We start from the raw sequence: 22,248 nt of genomic DNA, 5'->3' as shown, positions 1-22,248 counted from the left end.
AAGTTACCACCATGGAGAGCCACTTTGCGGTGGACGTCAATGATTGGGTCGTCACTCACCGAAGACCTCCCGCTCAATGGACCTTGTGGATGCATATATCGTCTCAATCTGAGGTCCAAGCCGTTGCGGCGAGGTGCGGAGTGCATACTTATCCTGCTTGGGATTTGACAATGGATTGACCTCATTGATCTTCTTTGCATATTTTCATGAATGAGTTGCCAACTAAGATGTGCTCCATGATGGAAGCGACCTCGATTTGACTTGGATGGTGCTTTAACTTGCGTGTCAAGTGATCCATGTCACTCTTTCTTACCGTTCATGACCTCGCAAAACACGGACGATAGAGTGGACCATGAGGATGTTCACATCAAACAACATCAAGGTCGCGAGGGCAGCCCCTATGAATCCCTTCCTTCGATTTAAGCTTATAGAAGCCATCATGCACTAGGAGGAAAAGGATTATACTAGCATCGGTGACGCAGACACACCAAATTAGTGGTACGCCAGTGCTACTTACCGTTGGTGTACCATTAATTTGGTGCGCCAACGGTACTAGTTACCGCTGGCATACCAGCGATGAGGTACACCAAGGGTAAGTGCAGGCCGAGTTGCAGCCCGCCCCATACCGCTGGCGTACCCTATCTTGGTATGCCACTGGTGTTGGATTTGTGCCCTAGAGGCAAATAAATAAAGATAGTTTTACTGCCACATCTATATTATTCATATAAGTTTTATGCCATGCTATAACTATATTAAGTGGAAACATTAATTCATGTGTGGTATTGAACAAAAACCTAGTCCCTAGTGAAATAGTCCATTGATTAGTAAGATGATCAAGGTTTCCTAGTCATGGAAACCAACCGTCCATTAATAATGGGGTCATGTTGTTGGATGAATGACATGGTGGACACACACCATATAAGGTATTGCAATGTGATCATGTCATAAAGTTCAACTTTGCAATGCTAATAATGAAATGTTGTAACCTAATCCTTAGACCATGAGATCATATTAGAATCACTGTCACCAGCAGCTGCTTTAACATCATCAATCGCTACATCGTAACAGGGTGGTCATAAAGGTGCTACTGTGGTATTACAATGGGATAGGTTGAGGCGTATGTGTCAATAGCGGGATTTGTACATTCGCGTGTACATAAAGATACCATGGTCCCAATCAGTGATATTATGTCAACAACGCTTGCAAGCATGTGACTAGGTGATGCATGTAAAATGCATACATGAACTTTGCACTTTATTGCCACATATTACCACATATTTTTATCTTATATAATGTTATTTGCATGTTTTATATTATTTTCAGGGATTTTCTAAACAATCTCCTCTCCTCTAATTCTAACTCTGTCTGGTAGAAAACACCTTATGTTAGTATTTTTGACTTCCTAGGAGCTACGAGACTCGAAAAAGGGCAAGATCAGGGGCCACGCTTCAGAAATTTCGAGACGAACAAATTGAGTTCAAGTGGGACACCGGGAGGTCAACAGGCTTGGAAAGAGGGCCTGTGGCGCACTCTCCCCCTATGGGCACGCCACCATGTGCATTTTTTCCCTCGTCCGTTCGATTCGCCTCAATCTCGCGCCCACGGACTTTGTTTGACCTAAAAACCCCTAAATATACGACCCCCCCCGCCGGGTTTCTGCCTCTTAATGTTAGAACCATTCTCTTAAATGGTTAGGACATTATGTGCTCTCTGGTTCATAAATAAAATAATGTTATATATATCCTTGAAGGAAATAGCACCAAGCATGTTATTCTTGTACCACTAATGTCACCCCATAGATAAGAAGTCGGAGAAAATTTTGTTGAAGTTTTTTCAGAGGGTATGGAGGAACATCACACCAAGAGCTATCCAAGAATGTTGATTACTATAATGTTGGGGATGCCCAAGGCACCTCACTGGACTCATCGTTCAACTCTCGGTTTGCACAACCCTAAACCTTGTTTTTTGAGCGACATAGAATGATCGCAAAAACTTGGAGCGTCCTTTATTAGCTTTGTTACTTGTGCACATTTTCATCAATACTTGTGGAAGTGATATTAGATGTTCACTATATTTGTGTTCTCATCGCTATATATGATGCAAATGAGATATTATTGAGAAACATTACTTATACTTGATTGAGAGATAGTAGCTTTGAATAAAAGTCTATGCATCCCATTATGCTTGTTATTGTGGACTTGGCACATATTCAATGATGAATAATTATATTCCTATGTGTCTTTAGAATATGAAGGTTGATGTTTGTGTGACGGTCCAGTCTTTTAAATGGTGAACCTCATCGTTGAAGCATATGTAACTCGGTTGATACTATCTTTAGTTGACCAACCAACCTCCTGCTAGCCTTTGAACCAATGATGCACTACCTAGAAAAAAGAAGAAAAAAAGAAGAGAGAAAGAAAAAAAGGACAAAGAGAAAAAAAGAAAAAAAATAAGAAAAAAAAGAAAAAAAGAAAAGAGAAAGGGATGAACCCAATGAGTCTGTGCCCAAAGGCAAATCAAAGGGTAGTACCCAGCCACTCATATAAGGTGTTAAAGTTAAGAAGCAAATGCCTATCCCATTTCCGCTGTATCCTTTGGTCAACTAAAGAACTAACTACTTACGCATGTATGAGTCTTCTATGAGTGTTTAAATGTTAAAGGACTGGAAGGATACGACATCCTCACATTATTTGTTTTGCAGCGCAAGCATGATGAATTACTAGTCAAAAATTGAACAAATAAAAGGTATCAAAAACCTTACTCCTGATTCAATAAAATGCGATGTGAGAACTCTATTTGTTTCTACTATCAATTAATCATGCGCAAGTAGTGTTGCAATATATTATCTCCCTTGCACTATGTATAAACAGCAGGACACCGACATAGTGGATCTCTATTCATTAAATAAGCTATGTTTAAAATACTTGCCATGTTCAATTGTTATGCATGCATAGAGAAAATATCTTGTTAAAGTATTTTAGAATTAATGTAATAAACTCCAAATTCCATGTTAGTTTTATCACCTTTATGCTCGAGGATGAGCATAGATAAGCTTGGGGATGTTGATGCATGTAAAATGCATAGATGAACTTTGCACTTTATTGCCACATATTACCACATATTTGCATATTATATAATTTTATTTTCATGTTTTATATTGTTTTCGGGGATTTTCAAAAAAAAATCCCCTCTCCTCCAGTTCTAACTCTGTCTGGCAGAAAAACCTTCTGTTAGTATTTTTGACTTTCCAAGAGCTACGGGACTCGAAAAAGGACAGTGTTAGGGGCCACGCTTAAGAAATTTTGAGACGAAAAAATGAGCTAAAGTGGGACACCAAGAAGTCAACATGCTGGGAAATAGGGCCTCTGGGCGCCACCAGGTGCCTTTTCGCCCTCGTCCATCCGATTCGCCTCAATCTCGCGCCCACAGACTTTGTTTGACCAAAAAAACCCTATATATATGACCTCCAGGGTTTCATCGAGGCTACGGCGGAGGAGATCAAAAACACATAAACAGAGAGTCAGCAAGCCTCTACCGGTGCCGGTGGAGATAGGGGGGAACGCTGCCGAAATCGCCTCTGGTGGACTCCACCTCCTCCGGTGTGGTGATCATCTTCATCTTCATTAACACCCTCTGCACCATCTTCATATACCCTTTGTAATCTCTTGGCAAACATGATGTATGATGCAATATATTGTTTTACCATGATCTATTGTATATCTATGTTGATGTTTGAGTAGGACTTGTTCCTGGCAATTGTGATATAGTTTATTGTTGGTTGCATACAAGTATATGTTTTCTATGATGATCTTGTTGTACTAACATACGAGTGCACGCATATGTTGGGGGATGCACAAGGTTGTCACTGTTGCATGTTGATAGGATGAGGGATAGTTGAAGTTTGACAGAAACTGAATCCCAAGTCTTAGAGATACATGTTGTATCAATTCATGGTTAATCAACGAGGGTATTATCATGGGGACCTTAGATCTAAATGTGGTGGTTAGACTTTATGTCTTAATAATTCGATTGTTTGCTCTTAATTGGCCTTGGGATCAATCACTAGGGGTGTATTTGCTCATGTATATAGCTGCACTTATTCATGGCTCCTCCTTAGAAGAAACAATAAAAAAAGACCATCTTTGTGCTTCAATAATTGTTACAACCAACCAAATTAAATAGTAATTTGCCTGAACATTTACTTCCTTGAATTACCACACTTTACTCCACTTCATATCATTTAACTTTTCTTGCATTAGTTTCACTTATTGCATTTTAATTTCAGCACATGTAGTTTTATAGTAGAAACCTCTTCACACACACAAACACATTATAGATCCTAGCTTTGCATAGAAGGCCATATAATTGGGTTATAGGAATTTAGAGAATAGATAGTTTAGCTTCAGCTCCTCGTGGGTTCGACACTCAAATACTTATCGAATTGTACTACGGTGATCCCCTGCACTTGGGGGTTATCACTAGGTCACAAGGATATGATATCACTAGAACGAGTTGAACATGTTTTGTCGAAAACGAGACGGGACAAGGTACAGCGGATACCGATGATCAAGTCCCGGGCAAACTAGGTATCGTGTAACAAAGGGATGGGATTCGACGTTGAGGTTCAAGTGATAAAGTTAAATTCATGGAGTGCGTGGGGATCGTTATGGTTTTCCAGAACCCCTGGTGGTTATTGATTGGAGAGATGTATCGATCATGTCTACGCATTCCCGAACCCGTAGGGTGGCCATGACACACTGTCGCCAGCCAGCTTAGTGGGAAGTGCCCGAACTTCCCTGCAGAGATTGTTCCACTCCACAACTTCCACCAACACAAACTATCGTTGGAACCGAAGGTGCCACTCCCTGGGCTCCCCATCAAGTACCCTAGCCCCCAAAACCGTAATGAACAACGTTTCACAACAACTAAACTGTCTAGGGAACCTAGCACAGAGGGGCCCGGTCCCGACCACCAGTTCATCCAGATCACGCTTGGCGTTCGGGTAACCCGAATTATTCGGGTCGGGGTTCTCGGGTAAATGGAAAATTGGGTTTGAAGAAAAGGCGCCCGAATATCTTGCCAGGAAATAGCTACCCGATGATTCGGGTACCCGGAAATTCGGGTCCGGTTCGGGTTTTCCCCGATTAGCCTGAACAGAGTACTACGAGATGCAAAGGATGGTCAAGATCTGTGGGAGAAATCGATGGAGGGGGCAGACGATGAGTGTCGCGGCACTTTAGTCCATCACGCCGTCGAGGAGGCGGCCTTCGCGGTGCTGCATCACAACAATCCGTCACTGGAGGCGGCAGGCGCGGAGCTGCTCCTTGCGCCCTCAGGCTGGGGCGACGGGAGGGGGTCGACCGAGTCGTAGGCACCGCGCCAAGTTCAGACAGAGTGCACCGGTGGCCAGATCGGGGAAAGGGCATCGGAGGCCAGGTAGGGGAGAGCGCGGCGGCGGCCAAATCGGAGCCGGTGTCCTATTCCTGTGCCTGCGGGAGTTAGGGTTGATCGATTGAGCCAGCACTAAGGAATTGGTGCGATGCAACCTTTTGTCTAGGCCTCTTGGGCCTTGGGTTGTGTCTGTTCGGGACTAAACTAGCTGGGCGTCTGGGCTGGGCTAAGATGTTGTATGTACTCCGGGTTAAGTGGGTAATTTGGGTCCCCGACACATACACCTGATTTTCCTGTATTAAGTTCGGGTTTCTGAAGTTAGCGCCCATTTTAACACCCGATTTTTCGGGTTTTGAGTATTTCGGGTCCGGGTCCGGGTATTTCGGGTTGGGGGCTCGGGTTTTGGGTTTTATGCCCACCATGACATCCCGATAGGTTTGCCTCCCACTACGAATCTTATGTTTGGCCCCAAGTTTGAAGTGCCATTTAACCTTTTGTATAGCATTCCAAAACTGGGAGCCACAGGTTGGGACCTCGCCCGCATAAAGGTCCATGCCCCGTAGGTACTTAACTCGGATGATGTCTGCCCACAGGACCCTCCGCACCCTGATAGAGTTTCCAAATCCATTATATTTCAACATGAGGGCAATGTTCATTAATTTGGTGTTAAGGACCCCCAAACCCCCAAATCCTTAGGTTTACACACGGTGGCCCAATCCACCATGGAATACTTCCTCTTCTCCCCCACACCCTCCCAAAAAAGCGTGCTTGGGGTCTGTCCATACTCGTATGTGTACCATCGTGGAGCAAGTTACAAGCTCATGTCAAACAATGGGAGGCTCGACGGGCATGAGTTCGTGAGCTCGAGCCATCCCGCCGCCCCAAGGAAAAGGCCCTACCACGGGTCAACCCTATTCCCAACCAACTCCAGGAGGAATTCCCAATCCGCAACCCTTAGTGGCTTGTCACTTATTGGTAGGCCCAAGTAAGTGATCGGGAACTTGCCGAGACGACATTTGAGCATATTGGCAACCCCGACGCTGTGAATTCGATGGGACCCCGATCACCACCACCTCACTCTTGTCAAAGTTAATCTTCAGACCCGACATGTTCTCAAAAACATAGGAGTAGGGTCTTGAGATTAGAAATCCCTACCCCTGTAGGTTCAATCAAAATCATTGTGTCATCATCATAGTGAAGATGCGTCACACCCCAGGTATAAGGTGGGGCACCAGACCCTAAATATGTCCATCCGCACTGGCTTTGGACAAGATGGCCGCCAGGCCGTCCACCAGGAAATCAAACTGGATCGGCGATAGCGAATCTCCCTACCGCACGCCCTCGCGTTACGGAAGAAATGCCCGATTTCTTAACATTAATCGCGGTTAGGCCACCCTTGACCAACTGCATGAGCCTATGGACCATCATCATAGAAAAACTATTGCGAAAGAGGATCTCCCGGAGAAAGTACCAGTTTACCCTATCATAAGCCTTCTCGAAGTCCAACTTTAGCAGCAAGCCCTCTTGCTTCATAAAGCACATCTCATAGACAATCTCGTTCAAGGCAACCGCCCCCTCGCGTAGGCATCGACCTTTGATAAAGCTATCTGACAGCGATCTATCGTCCTATGCGCAATGCGAGCTAATCTAATCGCATAGGCCTTCGCAAAAAAAATTAAAAATAACGTTAATGAGCGGAATAGGCCTAAGCCGTCTGATACTGTCAGCCCCCTTCACCTTGGGAATGAAGGTAATGATCACAAAGTTAAGGTGGGCGATGTCCACCCGTCCTAGGGTGAAGTCGTTAAGGATCTAGAGAATGGGCCCTCGTAAGATTCCCCACAATCTATTAAAAAATAGGACCGGCAGGCCATCCGGGCCAGGGGACGAGTCCTGCTTCATGCTCATGAGGATCTCATCCAGCTCCTCATCCATGAACGTGAGCTCTTAGTCATGATTATCCCCATCCGAAACAAGCTGGTTGTCTTCCCAAAGATGCTGGCCCACAGAAAACAATCTCATTTCGCCCTCCGATCCCATCAGGTCTTGGTAGAACTGATATATATGGTCCGTCAGTACCTGCTGCTCGTGGACTTCCCCTGGTCCGTGCTAAGCCTAGGAATCTAGCACTTCCTCCTGCGCCCATTCGCAATTGCATGGAAGTAAGCAGTGCAAGAGTCTCCCCTAAGCATCCATTGCACCCGGCTGCATTGATGCCAATACTCCTCGTCAGCCCTATCCAAAGCCAAGAGATGGTCCTTAAGGGGGTACCGGAGTACCCAGCCCTCCTCACCCAAATTGGAGGAATACGCCACTCTATCTAGGTCAGACACCTGGAGGAGGAGGAGGTTGGATCTGAAATCCCATTTTTCCTGTCCCAAGTTAGCTCCCCACCCTACTAGTGGGAGTTGCGAGCCACACATTGCCAGAGTTCAATGCAGCACCTGTGGGGCCCAAGATCTGTGATGAAGCTCTGCAATTTGTTTTTCACCAGCTCCCCAAACCCTGGGACTCCAAACCACCAGGTCTGAAAGAAGAACCTTGGTTGAATACGCCTGGACTCTTCCCCACTGAAAAGGAGAAGGGGTGTGTGGTCCGATCCTATGTGATCCCCGGAGCGAGCACAAAGGAAACGCTGTCTCCCAGGCGGGTGCAACAAGTACATGATCGAGCACACAGTGTGTGGGCACATTGTGAAAGTAGCATTTATGTGGCTCGCCGGAAAACATTAGCCACGCAGAGTATTGCTTACAAAAATTACTGGAAGCATACACCGTGCTAAAAACATACAAGCTTGTATTTCTCTTTGGAATTTTGTAATTATAGTTTTGTTTCCAGGCCAAGTGAGCATACGCTCGTGTCCTTTATAATATCCATGATCTCATGTCCAAGGAACATATGAAAAGAGCAAAAGGCTTCAAGATATGCAATACAAGTGAAAGAAAAGAAAGTGAAGATCAACATTACAATAGTCAAAGATAAAAATACAGGAAATAAAGGTATAAAACAAAAGGGAAAAATGTAGGAGAGGCTATTGAAAACCGTCATGTAGATTGTTTTCCCTCTTATTTTCTAAATTTGCTTGCTCAATTATGATTCATGTAAGACGCAACAAACAATATTATCCTTTTGCCATCTTTTTGGTGTTCAGAATTATGCGTGGCCTGGTCCTGTTTGGGAGACGGAAGGTCCACCAAATGGATTATCTGCAAATAAGCATCCAACAAAGTAAAAGTTAGATGCGGTTTCTACAATTAATTACAAATCATGCTAATAAAGGCACATGCCTTAAGTTATCTTTCTATGTGTACCGGCAAAATATGATAACCTAGCCATGCATGCAAGTAGCCAAGTGAGCTTCTTTTCGGTTTTCAAACTTTAAAATATTTAATCTCTCAAATCGTAACTCCAAATTCATATATGTTTTCACGGTTAGCTTTGTTACGACTAGATCTTCGAAACTAGATTTTATATTAATATATTTTGAGCAGGAATCTCGAGGAATATATGGTTTGTACAAAATCCACTCTACATTTGACAAAGTCTTTTTTACCGTAGTTGCTAGATTAGTCACTTGGTCAGCAGATCTTCGCCCTCCTCACTAATGTAAGCTTTGCATGATGGTAATACCATCATTTATGTGTTTAGAGTGGACCAAATACCCACTATCTGGACAAGTACATTATAGTATGACAAAAATAAATGTAAAAATTATATGATAACTGTGTATCACTTGGGTGGTAACTATTAACTAATAGCATGATAGCTTCAGTACAATAACCTGGCAGCCGGGAATGATTTTTTTTCCATCAAAACATATTAAGATTGAATTTTGTTTTAAAGTTCTCGCCTAGATGACTGTAACGGTGAACACAAATCGTCAATTGAATTGACGGTTTAAGAGAAAATTGATTGTAAATTTTGGAACGTTAGAAAGATTACTTTCATGCATAAAGGCATTAGTTCCATTGTTTAGAAGGCTAACTCCCATTATTTTCACGCACGTTCTCCTTGATAGATCTTATTAATCATTTTGTACTCTACCTATAGCTAATTAAGGCCCTAGGGAAGCTAGCATGAAGTACAAAAAAAAAAACAATTCGTGGTGTGCTATTTATAAGGTGCCGATGAGATTCAAAATGGTGTGGTGACAATTACCCCATGCATCCGCAACTAAGTGTACTTTTAGATTTTGTTGTGGGTCAAATTTATTAAAATTTGATCAACTTTATAGAAAAAAGTAGCATCATTTATGATATGAAATTAGTATAGCTAAATCCGTCTTGAAATGTTATTTCATAATAGACCAATTTGCCATCATATATGTTGTTTCTCTTTTCTATATATTTAATCAAATATGAATTTTTTTGACTTACCACAAAACATAGAAGTACCGCTCATTCGTGTACAGACGAACTAGTCTAACAAGTCCAAGGAAGATAATAAAACAATAGTATCTTTACATTTGTATTTGTACGTACTTTCATGTAACATGATTGCAGTTTATATGAATATAGCGTAGAAAAATTCGAGAGACCATGCTAAATCAAAACACGGCTTTAAAAATTAGCAACAAAAATTCAATTGTTTAGTTGGTAATGCAAACTAGGATTTGGATGGCGAATAGTCTACAACGGAAGGATGGCTAAATTGTGAAATTACCAATTTGCAACCAAGACCAAGAATCGGCGGCCCACCTAGTTTGGAAGGATATCCTTGCTTTGTGTGGTATTCACAACATGGCTTCAGAGATTTGGGTAAATAGAACATTCGTCAACGATTGGTGGACCAAACTTGCGCTTCAAAGGAGAAAGGAGAGGAAGGCGCGTTATGATCTTCTCTTGGGAATATGGAAAGAGCGAAATGCAAGAGTTTTCCGCCAAACATCTTCTACCACAAACATGGTCATCACTACAATCAAAGATGAAGCGAAAATTTGGTGCTTAGCCAGTGCAAAAAATTAAGCAGAGAGTAGGCTCCCATTGAAGTGCTAGGGCTTGGCACAAGCGGCTCCTGAGAGCCCTAACCCTAAAAACCAAAAGTTCCCCTTGAGCTCCCCCGTCTAGTCGCTGCCGGTGGTGGCGGCCGCGCCTGGCTGTCGAAGATGGCGGGTGGGGGTGGGCGCGCCCTGACGGGTTCCCTTCGCATGGGGGGGGGGGGGGGGAGATGTCTTCCGGGCAGCGCGGGTGGTGGTGTGCGGCGGCGGGGCGTCCTCTGAGTTTCGTCGAGTCGGTGGGCTGTGGTGTCGAGCCAGTGGCTGGCGCCCTGGCCGGCGGTCATGGGTAGGGGTCTGGATTGCACGTGTCTGCCTCGGTGAACCTCCATTTGCGAACTATTGTTGTCGGCGCTGCATGGAGCACCAGAAGCTGATGTGAGCGGTGAGCTCGGATGCTACCAATATAGGATGGCCATTTACGCCGGCGGTGCTTCCAGGCCATTACGGCTGTGCTAGGAGCGAAGAAGCCAAGGTGCTACCAAAGCAGATAGGTTCTACGAGCAGGGGACGGCGATGCTTCGAGGAAAGACTACCAATGCTACTATTTTTTTACAATTGTTAAGCCTTTTTGCTACGATACTACCTCAGTTAGGTTGGTCATAGTAGTATCATGATACTACTATATGATACTATCTCCATAGTGGGTAGTATCATGGAGTAGTATCATAGTCATGCTATATTTATTATTTTTTAGAATCTCAATATAAAATTGTGTACAAGATTTATTTAGCATTAACTTTTCTTGTTGTCTGCGCTATGATACGGTATCTACCTATGTTACTCTAATCTTCTCTCTCCTTCCTAGAAATTTGAGCCTCACTTTGACCATAAAATTAACCAATAAATATAATTTATTTTTCACAAAAATTATATTGATGGAAACCTCTTTCAAACATGAATGCAATGATATAATTTATGTAACATAAAATTTATATTTAAAATGTTAAATTCTTGCTACAATAACAAACAATGCTACAATAATATAACTTTTGTGCTACCATTGTTTTGCTGTTTTGCTACTTTAGTACAAAAATATTTGTTGGGAGGGGTTCTCCAGCGAAGTACGGTGCTCCGGCTATTACTGTAGTGAGGTCTCTGATGAGTCTCCGGCAACATCCGTGTCCAACAATCTTTTTCCTTTTTATTCTTACTCAAACCGTTTTTTTATTGCTTCAATGGAGTAAAAGTGGGGTTTAAGTCAGAACTGGACATGATTTAAGTAACGGCCCAGAGTGGTTTGTTCTAAGGACCCAAGGGTTGGGAAGTTTTGATCCCCAGGCCGGGTTCTGAGCTCTAGCATGGACATGTATGATACAGCAAGAATAAGAATAAGAATAAGAATACATCTATTGCATCAGCGGAAGGGCTGTACAGTTTTGGGGTTTCTGGCTTTTCTTTCCGTTTTGTAGTTTACTCTTTTGGTTTTTCTTCTTTCTTGATGTTTGTTTTCCAATACTAAACGGCATGCATTTGGGCGTGTCTTTCAAGAGAAGCACATCCACTGTAATGAGCTAACTAAACTAGTGGTAAACAATAAAGAACACTGAGAATCTAAGGAAGAAAGATGTACTCACGGCTGCCAGTGGGAGGGCCACCATCCTGATTGGATTTGTTTTGAGCGGCAGGATCACTGGGAGGGCTAGGTGCAGGGCTGGCTTGCGCAGCAGCACCACTGGGAAGTCGTCCAGGGTCAGGTGTGCTTTGAGCAGCAGGAGAGGCAGAGCCAACTGGTGGCGTCGTTGCCATCGTCGTCGATCCCGGAGCTCCTCTTTTTTAGAGTTTGAGTGGTTTAGCCTGAGGGGAGCGACGAGCAAACACCAGGCTCCAAGCTTGTGTATATATCATGTGCATCGTCCCATGGAGGGCGGGCGCTGGGCAGCCATCCATTTAGTCAAAGTCAGCTAATCCAAGTGGTTAGATGGGCAAACCAACCATACTACCATCTTGGTACCTTCCTGGATTATCAATTTGGCATGTGCGACAAACATCCGTTCTTACACTGATCGGTGACGCCACTGACTCATATAAACATGTGTTTTCAAGATTAAGATATTCTGATAAAGTTCCCTACGATCAAAGTACTGAAAAGGGAAATTTAAATTGGTTTCTCCATGCCCCAACTATTACTAACACAGTTGCACAGAAAACTCGTACAAGTATTGGAAAATATTTAAAAATGCAGAATAAAGACAGCGCCATTTTAAGGGTGTTTGGTTAGGCTTACTTTTGAATTTTGTCTTATGAGCCACAAAATCACCTAAATTCTTTTGGGTTTGGTATCTGTTATTGGTAAACAGATAAGTTATGACTGGGAGTTGTTCGCCATCCCTTGTCCTGTTGTTGTCCAGGAGTTCATCATATTTGGGTTATTGCGTAGCAGCTTTATTCGGTTCTACTTCGAGTTTGACTAATCAATTCCGGCGGCTTGAGAAAGATTTCAAGGGAGGGCTTATATAAAATAATTCTCTGACTCGTGATTGGCAAACACATGGCATGGAAACTACTCAAGTATTCAAGCTACCAGTGCTGACTTTGGGTCCTAATGAGACCAAATTAATTAGTTAATTACCAACTTGCCAACTGTTGCCATCTCGACTAGAGACTCAGAAGTACCTACCCCACCCCACGTACAGAAACCACTCTCTTGTTCTTAAATCCAAATCAATCAGGCAAAAACAATCAGATGAAACAATTTTCATCCCACATGAATTCATCTTTCTGTCCATTGCTTCTTCTGCTGATCCTTTTGGTGGCCTTCTTCCCAAACACGCGCTCCCTCGATGCCACAGCACCATCTTCGAACAGCTCTGAATCCGACCGGCAGACGCTCCTCTGCCTCAAGTCTCGCCTCGCCAACAACCTCGCCACCACAGCGTTGGCGACATGGCGAGACGACTCCCAGAGCTTCTGTCAATGGCGTGGAGTGACGTGCAGGACCATGCAAGGCGCAGCGCCTCGCGTTGTTGCGCTAGACCTCGCTTCGCTGAACCTGACCGGTCAGATACCTCCTTGCATCGGCAACCTCAGTGTCTTGACAAGGATACACATGCCAGACAACAAGATCAGCGGCAACATTCCTCCAGAGATAGGCCAGCTGGCACAACTCAGGTACCTCAACCTCAGCATCAACTCCATTGGTGGCGTGATCCCCGATGCGCTGTCAATGTGCTCCCTCATCGAGAACATCAGCCTGTCAAGCAACCTCCTAGAAGGTGGGATCCCTTCAGCTCTTGGTCAATGTTTATCCCTGGAGCAGCTTTTTCTTAGTGACAACTTGCTTCAGGGGCACATCCCACCTGGGCTTGCCTTGCTTCAGAACCTTTCTGTCTTATCATTTTATAGTAACAAGCTTTCAGGCACCATTCCCCAGTTGCTAGGAAGGAGCTCACGTCTTACCAAGGTTGATCTAGACAACAACACGCTCACCGGAGAAATTCCGTGCTTCCTAGCGAATTCCTCCTCGCTTTCATACCTTAACCTTGCAGCAAACGGGCTGAGTGGAGAGATCCCTCCTTCACTATTCAATAGCTCATTGCTCCACACCTTAGATCTCTCTTACAATGGATTTTACGGGTCAATCCCACAATTCTCTCATGCATCCTCGCCTTTGAATTATCTTAGATTGACTAGCAATAACCTTTCAGGGATCATACCTAGCTCACTAGGGAATTTTTCTTCCCTATCTTTCCTATTGCTTGCTCTAAACAACTTGCAAGAGACCATTCCAGAGAGCTTAGGTAGCCTTGTAGGTTTGCAAGAATTAGACCTGACATATAACAATTTGTCGGGCACAGTTCCTCCAGCTATTTATGCAATCCCATCCCTCACTTACCTTCGACTTGGAGCCAATCATCTAGTTGGGAGAATTCCAGCCAACATTGGCTATACACTCCCCAGAATCCAGATGTTGGTACTGCAACGTAACCAGTTTGATGGCCCAATCCCTCCTTCTTTGGCCAACGCCTTGAACCTTCAATACCTTGGCCTTCGTAGCAATATGTTCAGTGGTGTCATTCCTTTCCTGGGGTCTTTGACAAACCTGGTCACACTGGATCTGGGCGAGAATCTGCTTGAAGCTGGTGATTGGACTTTCTTGTCCTCGTTAACAAGTTGCACCCAGTTGCAGATATTATACTTGCATAGCAATAATCTTCAAGGAGAGTTGCCTACTTCCATTGGCAAACTTCCAAAAGGCTTACAATGGTTGCTTCTGAATGATAACCAAATAACTGGTTTTATACCTCCAGATATAGGAAATCTCACCAGTCTCACTCTTATTCATATGGAGAGAAATTTCCTCTCAGGGCATATTCCTGCTACACTTGGAAATGTTCAGACTTTGTTTGTCCTGAATTTAGCAGAAAACAATCTTTCTGGAGAAGTCCCACAGTCAATTGGAAACCTTGGCAATCTAAGTGAACTTTATTTGGAAAAAAATATATTAAGTGGGTTGATACCTGCCAGTTTAGCAGGATGCAGAAGCTTGACTAGACTGAACCTTTCTTGTAATAGCTTTCACGGAAGCATCCCTCCTAAGCTGTTTTCAGTTTCCTCACTTTCTGAAGGCTTGGATTTGTCATATAACCAACTGATAGGACCAATACCATCAGAAATTAGCAGCTTAAAAAATCTTGAACTCCTTAATCTTTCCAACAACCAGCTATCTGGAAAAATTCCTGCCAGTCTTGGCCAGTGCCTTAACTTGCAATCACTTTGCTTGGATGCAAATTATCTTGAAGGAAGCATTCCTGCCTCTTTGATGAACTTACGAGGCATTGTTGAGATGGATCTCTCGCAGAACAACTTGTCTGGAGAAATTCCAAGCTTCTTTGAGTCATTCAGCTCTTTGCAGCTTCTGAATCTGTCCTTCAACAACCTTCAAGGGACAGTACCTGCAACTGGTGTGTTTGGCAATTCGAGTGTAGTGTTCATCCAAGGAAACAAAAATCTATGCACAGATTCTGCGATACTACAACTACAACCTTGCATTACATCAACATCCAAAAGAAAAAGGACTTCATATGTTGTCATGGTGCTGGTTCCGCTTATTGTCGTTGTTGTAATCTCGCTCATATGTGCCATAGCAATTATACAAAGGAAGAAACAAGCACCTAAACATCCAATTAACCAGTCTTCAGAGAGGTGGAAGAGATTTTCATATCACGATCTGTACAAGGCAACAGGGGGGTTCTCTTCTGATAACTTGGTCGGTGTGGGAGGGTCTGGATCCGTCTATAGAGGTACATTTGTGGCCGAACCACGCATAGCTGCAGTCAAGGTATTCAGGCTTGATCAAGATGGAGCATCAAAAAGTTTCATTGCTGAGTGTGATGCCTTGAGGAACACACGCCATCGAAATCTCATAAGGGTGATAAGCCTATGCTCCACGTCTGATCCATCAGGGAATGAATTCAAAGCTCTAGTTCTTGAGCACATGTCGAATGGTAGCCTAGAAAGCTGGCTCCATCCAGAATTGGAAAAACATGGCTCAAAAAGGTCACTCAGTCTTGGGCTAAGGATAACAATTGTGACAGACATAGCTGCTGCCTTGGACTATCTCCATAACCGATGCACACCTCCTTTGATCCATTGTGATCTCAAGCCAAGCAATGTCCTTTTGGACAATGACATGTGTGCTCGTGTTGGTGACTTTGGATTAGCACAGTTTCTTTACGACCATCCATCCGAAAGCTTGAGAGGGGCAAGAGGATCAATTGGATACATTGCACCAGGTAAACATGCATACCATTCTTATAACGTCAATATATTTAAATGAAGTTGTACTTTCTTGACAGATCTATTTACCCTTTATACAAAAGCTTATAATGTATTGTGAGAACCAGCCTCATGTATACCTAAGTTTTAAGTATTAAATATAACATGGTTCGAGAAAACAAATAGGATCATTTAAAAAATAATATTACTTACAGTTGATTAAGAAACCGAAATAATTTTACAGAACAAATTTGCAAATTTTGCAGAGTATGGCATGGGTAGCAGAATGTCTATTGAGGGCGATGTATACAGCTACGGAATCATTCTGTTAGAAATGCTGACGGGAAAGAGGCCAACAGATGAGATGTTTAAGGATGGACATGGTCTCCACAAGTTTGTGGAACTGGCATTTCCTCACAAGAATGGCAATATTTTGGAGGCCAATCTCGTTCAACAATACCAGGACGAACAAACAAGTAAAATTTCAGGCGATTGGACACCTGTAATGGTCGGCATGAAAAACTGTGCAAAGCGATTGACAGAACTTGGTCTAAAATGCTCCGTGGATTCACCAAAAGGCCGACCAACTATGCAAGAAGTTTATACTGAAGTTATGTCAATCAAAGAAACTTTTTTGGCACTATGTGATTGAGCAACGGAAGCAATATCTGCATTCCGTTTTGGCTGAGCAAAAAAATCATCGAAATTTTCATTCTCAAGAGCATTCATCACTTGTACTCCAATTTGTATGCTCATGATGCGTGTGGGACGTGTGGCTTTGAGTTAAAGAAAAAAGATATTGGATAGGAAGAAACAGATAGAGAAGGTTAACCTATTTCATAGTTCAGACTTTACTCTTCTGAAATACTGGGTCCAAAGCAACTCTTACCTGAAAAGGAAACATTTTCCGCTGTAGTCTTATTTTTGTTCAATTGCTCTCTTCCTTTGTTTCCTCATATAAGTTACTGCTGACCCTCACGGTATTTTTTTCCCTTTGCAAAGGTGACTTCACAGCATTTGAGTGGAGAACTTTACCTAGCAATAGTAGAATAACATTTATACTAGCATCGTACATTTGAAAAATAATCCTCAAATATAAAGCATTCTACAGATATCGGGATTGTGCTTTGCACACAACTCGTCTTGGCGTATGGAACACTAATCATAAATGCAAACCCCTGTTTGTACTGCGTGAGAAAACTAATGCGACGTAATTTCGAGAAATTCCAATAATTTTTCTCTAGTGTTCATGCGATTATATAGATGGATATGAGAATCAGAAGAAACGAAACTGGAACATCGATCGTAAAGCAACCTCTCTCTCTCTCTCTCTCTCTCTTCCCCAACGGATTTCACAGGAGCGGAGAAGTTATGACCTGTGTTCTCTCCATGACGCAGGTGCAGGATAAGCGTGTCTCTTCCCCAATCTGTCGGCTTGAACCCTAGCCGCAGACGGCGGTAGCACTCTCCTCAGCACCGCGCCGCCGCGGGAGGAAACTTCGGGGCAAGATGTTCAGAACGAATGGGAAGACGACGATGGGCACGGACAAACGGCCTAGCACACAGCATGGGCTCGTTTTTAGGATCGGCCTGTATAGGCCCATATAGGAGAGCGCAAAAACAATCCAGAACTGGGCCTCGGCCCACAAAATATTCCCCACTGCCTAATCGCCTTGATTCCTCCGCACGCCCGCAATCCCCTGCTCCCGTCCCGCGACCACCGGAGCCAGCCGCCGCCGCCAGGGCCAAATCCTGGAAAATAGGCGCCACCGCCGCTCGCCGTCCTGCTCAGCTGCTGCGGATCTGTGTTGGTTCATCATCAGCTGACAAAGAGCCATCCAGCGACAGAGAGAAGCACCGGCGGCAGCCGTGAGCTCAGGGGAGATGTACCGCGGCGGGCTTGACCGCTTCAAGAAGGCGGAGGCCCTGGAGCCCTTCTCAGTGCAGCAGTCCCGCTCCGGCGCAAAGAGCACGCAAGTGCAGCCGGCTCCGTTGGTGCCGCCGCAGAGTTCACGTCTTGGTCCTAGCCATGCTCCACAGGGTGCGGGCTCGAGCATGGCCGGGCAGGAGACCGGACCTGCCGGGACGCAGCTGGGTGGGGGGCAGTCGACGTGGCAGCCGCCGGACTGGGCGGTCGAGCCGCGCCCTGGGGTTTACTATCTTGAGGTGCTGAAGGATGGGGATGTCATTGATAGGATCAACCTGGACAAGAAGAGGCATATCTTTGGGAGGCAGGTGCCTGCTTGCGAGTTTGTGCTGGACCATCAGTCTGTCTCGCGCCAGCATGCTGCTGTCGTTCCGCACAAGAATGGAAGGTTAGAGACTTGCTGATGTTTGATGTCGGATGAGTTTATGTTTTTATGTGTAATTAGAGGTCTCCTTAGCTAGTATTAGCAACCTGAATGTTAAATGTGGTAGCAAATGGATTTGTTCTTATCTCAATAGACAATGGCTTGTGCCTGTAACTGAATTTATATGCTATATTGAACTTCAATTCTCCTGCATCTTTTGTCAAATATGATGACCAACCTTGTTAGAAAGAACAAAACCATTTACCTTTGATGTTGATATCTTACATTGAAATGGCAGTCTTAATAGCTATTCATATTCCCCTTTAACAGATTTTCGCTTGTTTTCTGTTATCTACATTGTGTCTTAGGTGCATGACTAACAGCCCCTCCATGCTTTGCTTTCTTTCAGCGTCTATGTTATCGATTTAGGATCTGTTCATGGTACATTTGTTGCAAATGAGAGACTAACTAAAGACAACCCTGTTGAGCTTGAAGTTGGACAGTCACTTCGCTTTGCTGCATCAACCCGAGCATATATTCTACGAAAGAACACAGCTGCTTTTACCCCCACGCGTAGTCTCCCGTCAGATGTGAGCTTGCCGTCTCCTCCAGACCCCAATGATGAAGATGCTGTTGTGGCATACAATACAATACTTAACCGCTATGGCATTAGTAAATCAGATATGCCATTGAGGAAAAGAAGTTCTTCAGGAGATGCTTCTGGTGAAAATGATGGCAACCAGGCAGTTGGCAGACCGTTGAAGAAAAGCAAAAAGCGAAGAGTGTCATTTAGAGATCAGGTTGGTGGAGAGCTTATTCAGGTGGTTGGGATTTCTGATGGTGCAGATGTTGAAACTGAACCTGGCCCAGTAGGCGTAAAGGAAGGCAGTCTTGTTGGGAAGTATGAGTCTCTTGTACATGTTACTGTCATACCAAAAGGGAAGGAGCCAACTTTACCAAATGATAGTGCCTCTCAGAGTGGAGTAACATCTAAGCTACAGCAGGTTCTTGACAAAGTTAAAAGCACAACCAGAGGGGGTATGTATGATGACCTGTATGGTGATTCTGTTCCAGCAAAATTGGGCTCATCATGGGCATATAAATCAGATAACCAGTCAGCACAAATCAAAGCTGTTGATGAAAAGAAGTCGAGCCAGAATTTGGGTAAAATTTCAGCTGATGATAGTGATGATGACTTGTTTGGACACTAGCGATTGTCCCATTTCCAATAAGTAGCGAACTTGTATTACTCACAAACGCATGGCAGCAGATGTGTTGGTCGGTTGGGTATTTTGGTTGTTCTACATGATTGTATCCTGCTGCAAATCAAGGTATGCTCTTTTGCCTAATGTTAAATGTTAGGGCATTCTTTCTTATTGTTGGTGAGTCCTACCTTGTTTCACCATTTCTTAACTCTTTCTTGTGTGGTGATTTTTAACAAGGTTCAAAAAAGCGCTAGGCGTTAATTCATTGTTTTGCCTCTGCCTAGCACCTAAGCTCACACATCGCACGATTAAGTGCTAGGTGCGTTTAATCGCACGCCTAGAAGCGCCCTTTTTAAGCATGATGTTCGATCATTAAATCCTTTACCCTGCCCAGATTTCTTATAGTTTCTTGAGTCTTACTTTCTTAGCTTGTTTGTGCAATATGATGTACTTTTTTGAAATAAAAAATATGGTTTTAACTCTTATTGGACCTCTATTGATTTAAATGCTTAACAGTTAATATGAAAGCTATAGCTTTGCTTTGTAGCCTGAATTGTTGCTGTATTCATGTTCATCTGGTCAACTAGATACATAATATTATTGTGTACTGCCATATTCTCATCTACTAGGAGAATGTAAGAAGTCATTGTCTTCCTTCTTATAAGAAAATAAAAAATAAATAAAGAAATCACCCACTGTAGTTCCTCTTCAAGCCCTCTACTGGATGGTAGTTAACCATCATGATCTTGTCATCCTTGTGGGAACTATGTTCAAACTGCATAAGGTTGGTAGCTTTTCCCTTTTTAAGCCTAACAATTAAGATACCCATGTGTTCGTATTGAACAACATTATATGTGAAAACATCTACTGTAGAAGCGTAGCATGATACCATGTTTGTTTTCCCCCTCTTACGACAAAACTAATATAAATAAACCTACATATCCTGATACAGGAGTAAATAGATCAGAATAAATGAACATGATCAGAACACGTATCTTCTCTTATGAAAAAATAGCACATTATTTGCACTCTAGGCAGCAATCGCTGGTCTCCAAGGGATACATGCCTTGAGGGCTTCCTGTTAAGTGGCAGAATAAATGTATATTTACTGTATAGAAATGTTGGAGGTTTAGCTTGAAAAGAATAATAAAGGGATTTAAATCATTCATAGTTTGCGTTCTATAACATGATATTGGGACGAGTGCCTCAATTCCAACATTGTAATCAAGCTTGGGGGCTTCTTCAGTTTTCGTGGTCACAAAACAGCAAAAGGAGAGTGTGAACACTAATCCAGCTCTTCAAAATGAGTGCACCCATAATGGGGGAGAAAATCGCCGGATCGTGACGATTACGTAGTTAGTTACATTACGTGCAAATGGAAGGAATTAAGTAAGATACAGTTCCCTCTTTTACGATGATATTTCGTGTAAAATAGTGCTCCATCTCTTCCTTGGTATGGAGCCTGAAGAATTGACATATTTGCCCCTCCCTATGCGTTTCCTCAAACTATTGAATTGCTGATATCCTTGCAATCAAGGAGAGGATTGATATAATCATTATTTATAGAAGGATGCATTCTAGCATTTGTATATTTACCACATGGTTTTTAAGGCGTTAAGGTGTCCTAAAGCGCTGGAATGGTAAGATGTTGGGGGGTGCTCTATTGCCTAAGCGTCCTAAGGCGAACGCCTTAAAAAAACCATGATTTACCAGTTGTTTGTAAACATGATATAGGCCAGTATGTTTTTCCCAAACCTTAGGATGCTAATTAACATAATAATTCTAGATGGTAATCAATAGGTAGCTCGAGGAATATGGTTCTTACTGCTGGATTCAAAGTGGAAACAGCTATTCTGGCCCCCTAACTGCTTGTGTGATACTGGTTTCTACAATGTGTCTATTTGCTTCTGTGCTCCTTGTTGGCAGGTCGATTCTGGTGGAAGTAAGTATCCCCTTGCACTTTGGATTAAAATGGCTGCTGTGTCATGAACAAACATCTTCTTGTCACTTCCTATATTATTTTAGGGATGAGTATGTGAGAGCATTTTATGCATCTTTGTTGACCATATTATGCACCATTGCTAGACTCCCTACCGCTTGGAGGGACATCAGGCGTACGTTACGCATAGCCTAGACGACAAAATTTTGTAACTTCCATAAAACAAAATTCTATTTTGTACTGACTTCAATATTTTTCTGGAAGTTCTCAAGACTTTTTCACAGTTCAAACATTTTGGCACATCTCTAAACCATGTTTTCTTCTCTCCAGGGAATCACATGCAGACAAGCTTGTTCTTGCAAGCACCACATACTCATCCTTTTGTAACAGGACAATGAACGGAAAAGAATTCCGGATCAGCCGAATCATGTAAAACTCATTAAAATATGTTCGCAACATATTGTGTGTTTGGTTTCCATGTTTGCTGGTAGCTTTGTCTTGGTACCTGCCCTCTCATACTCGTTTTTTGAAACTTCACTGCATTTTGGAGAGTAAGGTCCGCCACTTAGTGCATCTTTTGTTGCTTTGCGGGGGTTAAAATTCCAATTCCATTGCAATACAGGTCATGGAAAATGAAGTGAGATGGATCTGCAGCTCGAGTTTGTGCTAATTATGATGCAAATATGTGTGGGATAAATATGGGTTCAGTGA

General features: G+C 43.2%; 2 protein-coding genes and 1 long non-coding RNA gene across 4 annotated transcripts; 2 read left to right on the top strand and 1 right to left on the bottom strand.

Moving 5' to 3' along the window:
* Nucleotides 1-8,170: 8,170 nt before the first annotated feature.
* Nucleotides 8,171-17,652, bottom strand: LOC127313826 (uncharacterized). Its single transcript, XR_007859214.2, has 3 exons — nucleotides 17,479-17,652; nucleotides 16,992-17,137; nucleotides 8,171-8,597 (listed from the first exon to the last, which is right to left on the bottom strand). It is a non-coding gene; the product is annotated as an uncharacterized lncRNA (long non-coding RNA).
* Nucleotides 13,062-16,982, top strand: LOC127313824 (uncharacterized). Its single transcript, XM_051344289.1, has 2 exons — nucleotides 13,062-16,119; nucleotides 16,369-16,982. The coding sequence occupies exons 1-2, from the start codon at nucleotides 13,071-13,073 to the stop codon at nucleotides 16,752-16,754; spliced, it is 3,435 nt and encodes a 1,144-aa protein (XP_051200249.1). The 5' UTR covers nucleotides 13,062-13,070; the 3' UTR covers nucleotides 16,755-16,982.
* Nucleotides 17,653-17,753: 101 nt separating the features above from the next.
* On the top strand, nucleotides 17,754-22,051 carry LOC127313823 (protein phosphatase 1 regulatory inhibitor subunit PPP1R8 homolog). Of its 2 annotated transcripts, XM_051344288.2 has the most exons (4): nucleotides 17,754-18,417; nucleotides 18,803-19,724; nucleotides 21,385-21,540; nucleotides 21,868-22,051. In XM_051344288.2, exons 1-2 carry the CDS (start codon nucleotides 17,987-17,989, stop codon nucleotides 19,602-19,604), a joined length of 1,233 nt encoding a protein of 410 aa, XP_051200248.1. In that variant the 5' UTR covers nucleotides 17,754-17,986; the 3' UTR covers nucleotides 19,605-19,724; nucleotides 21,385-21,540; nucleotides 21,868-22,051. The 2 variants fall into 2 exon arrangements, with proteins under 2 accessions (XP_051200248.1, XP_051200247.1); XM_051344287.2 differs by lacking the exon at nucleotides 21,385-21,540.
* The last annotated feature ends 197 nt before the right edge of the window (nucleotides 22,052-22,248 follow it).

Source organism: Lolium perenne, chromosome 7, assembly GCF_019359855.2.
Source record: "Lolium perenne isolate Kyuss_39 chromosome 7, Kyuss_2.0, whole genome shotgun sequence".
In the NCBI taxonomy this organism is placed as follows: domain Eukaryota; kingdom Viridiplantae; phylum Streptophyta; class Magnoliopsida; order Poales; family Poaceae; genus Lolium; species Lolium perenne.
This window is presented reverse-complemented; position numbering and strand designations above follow the sequence as displayed.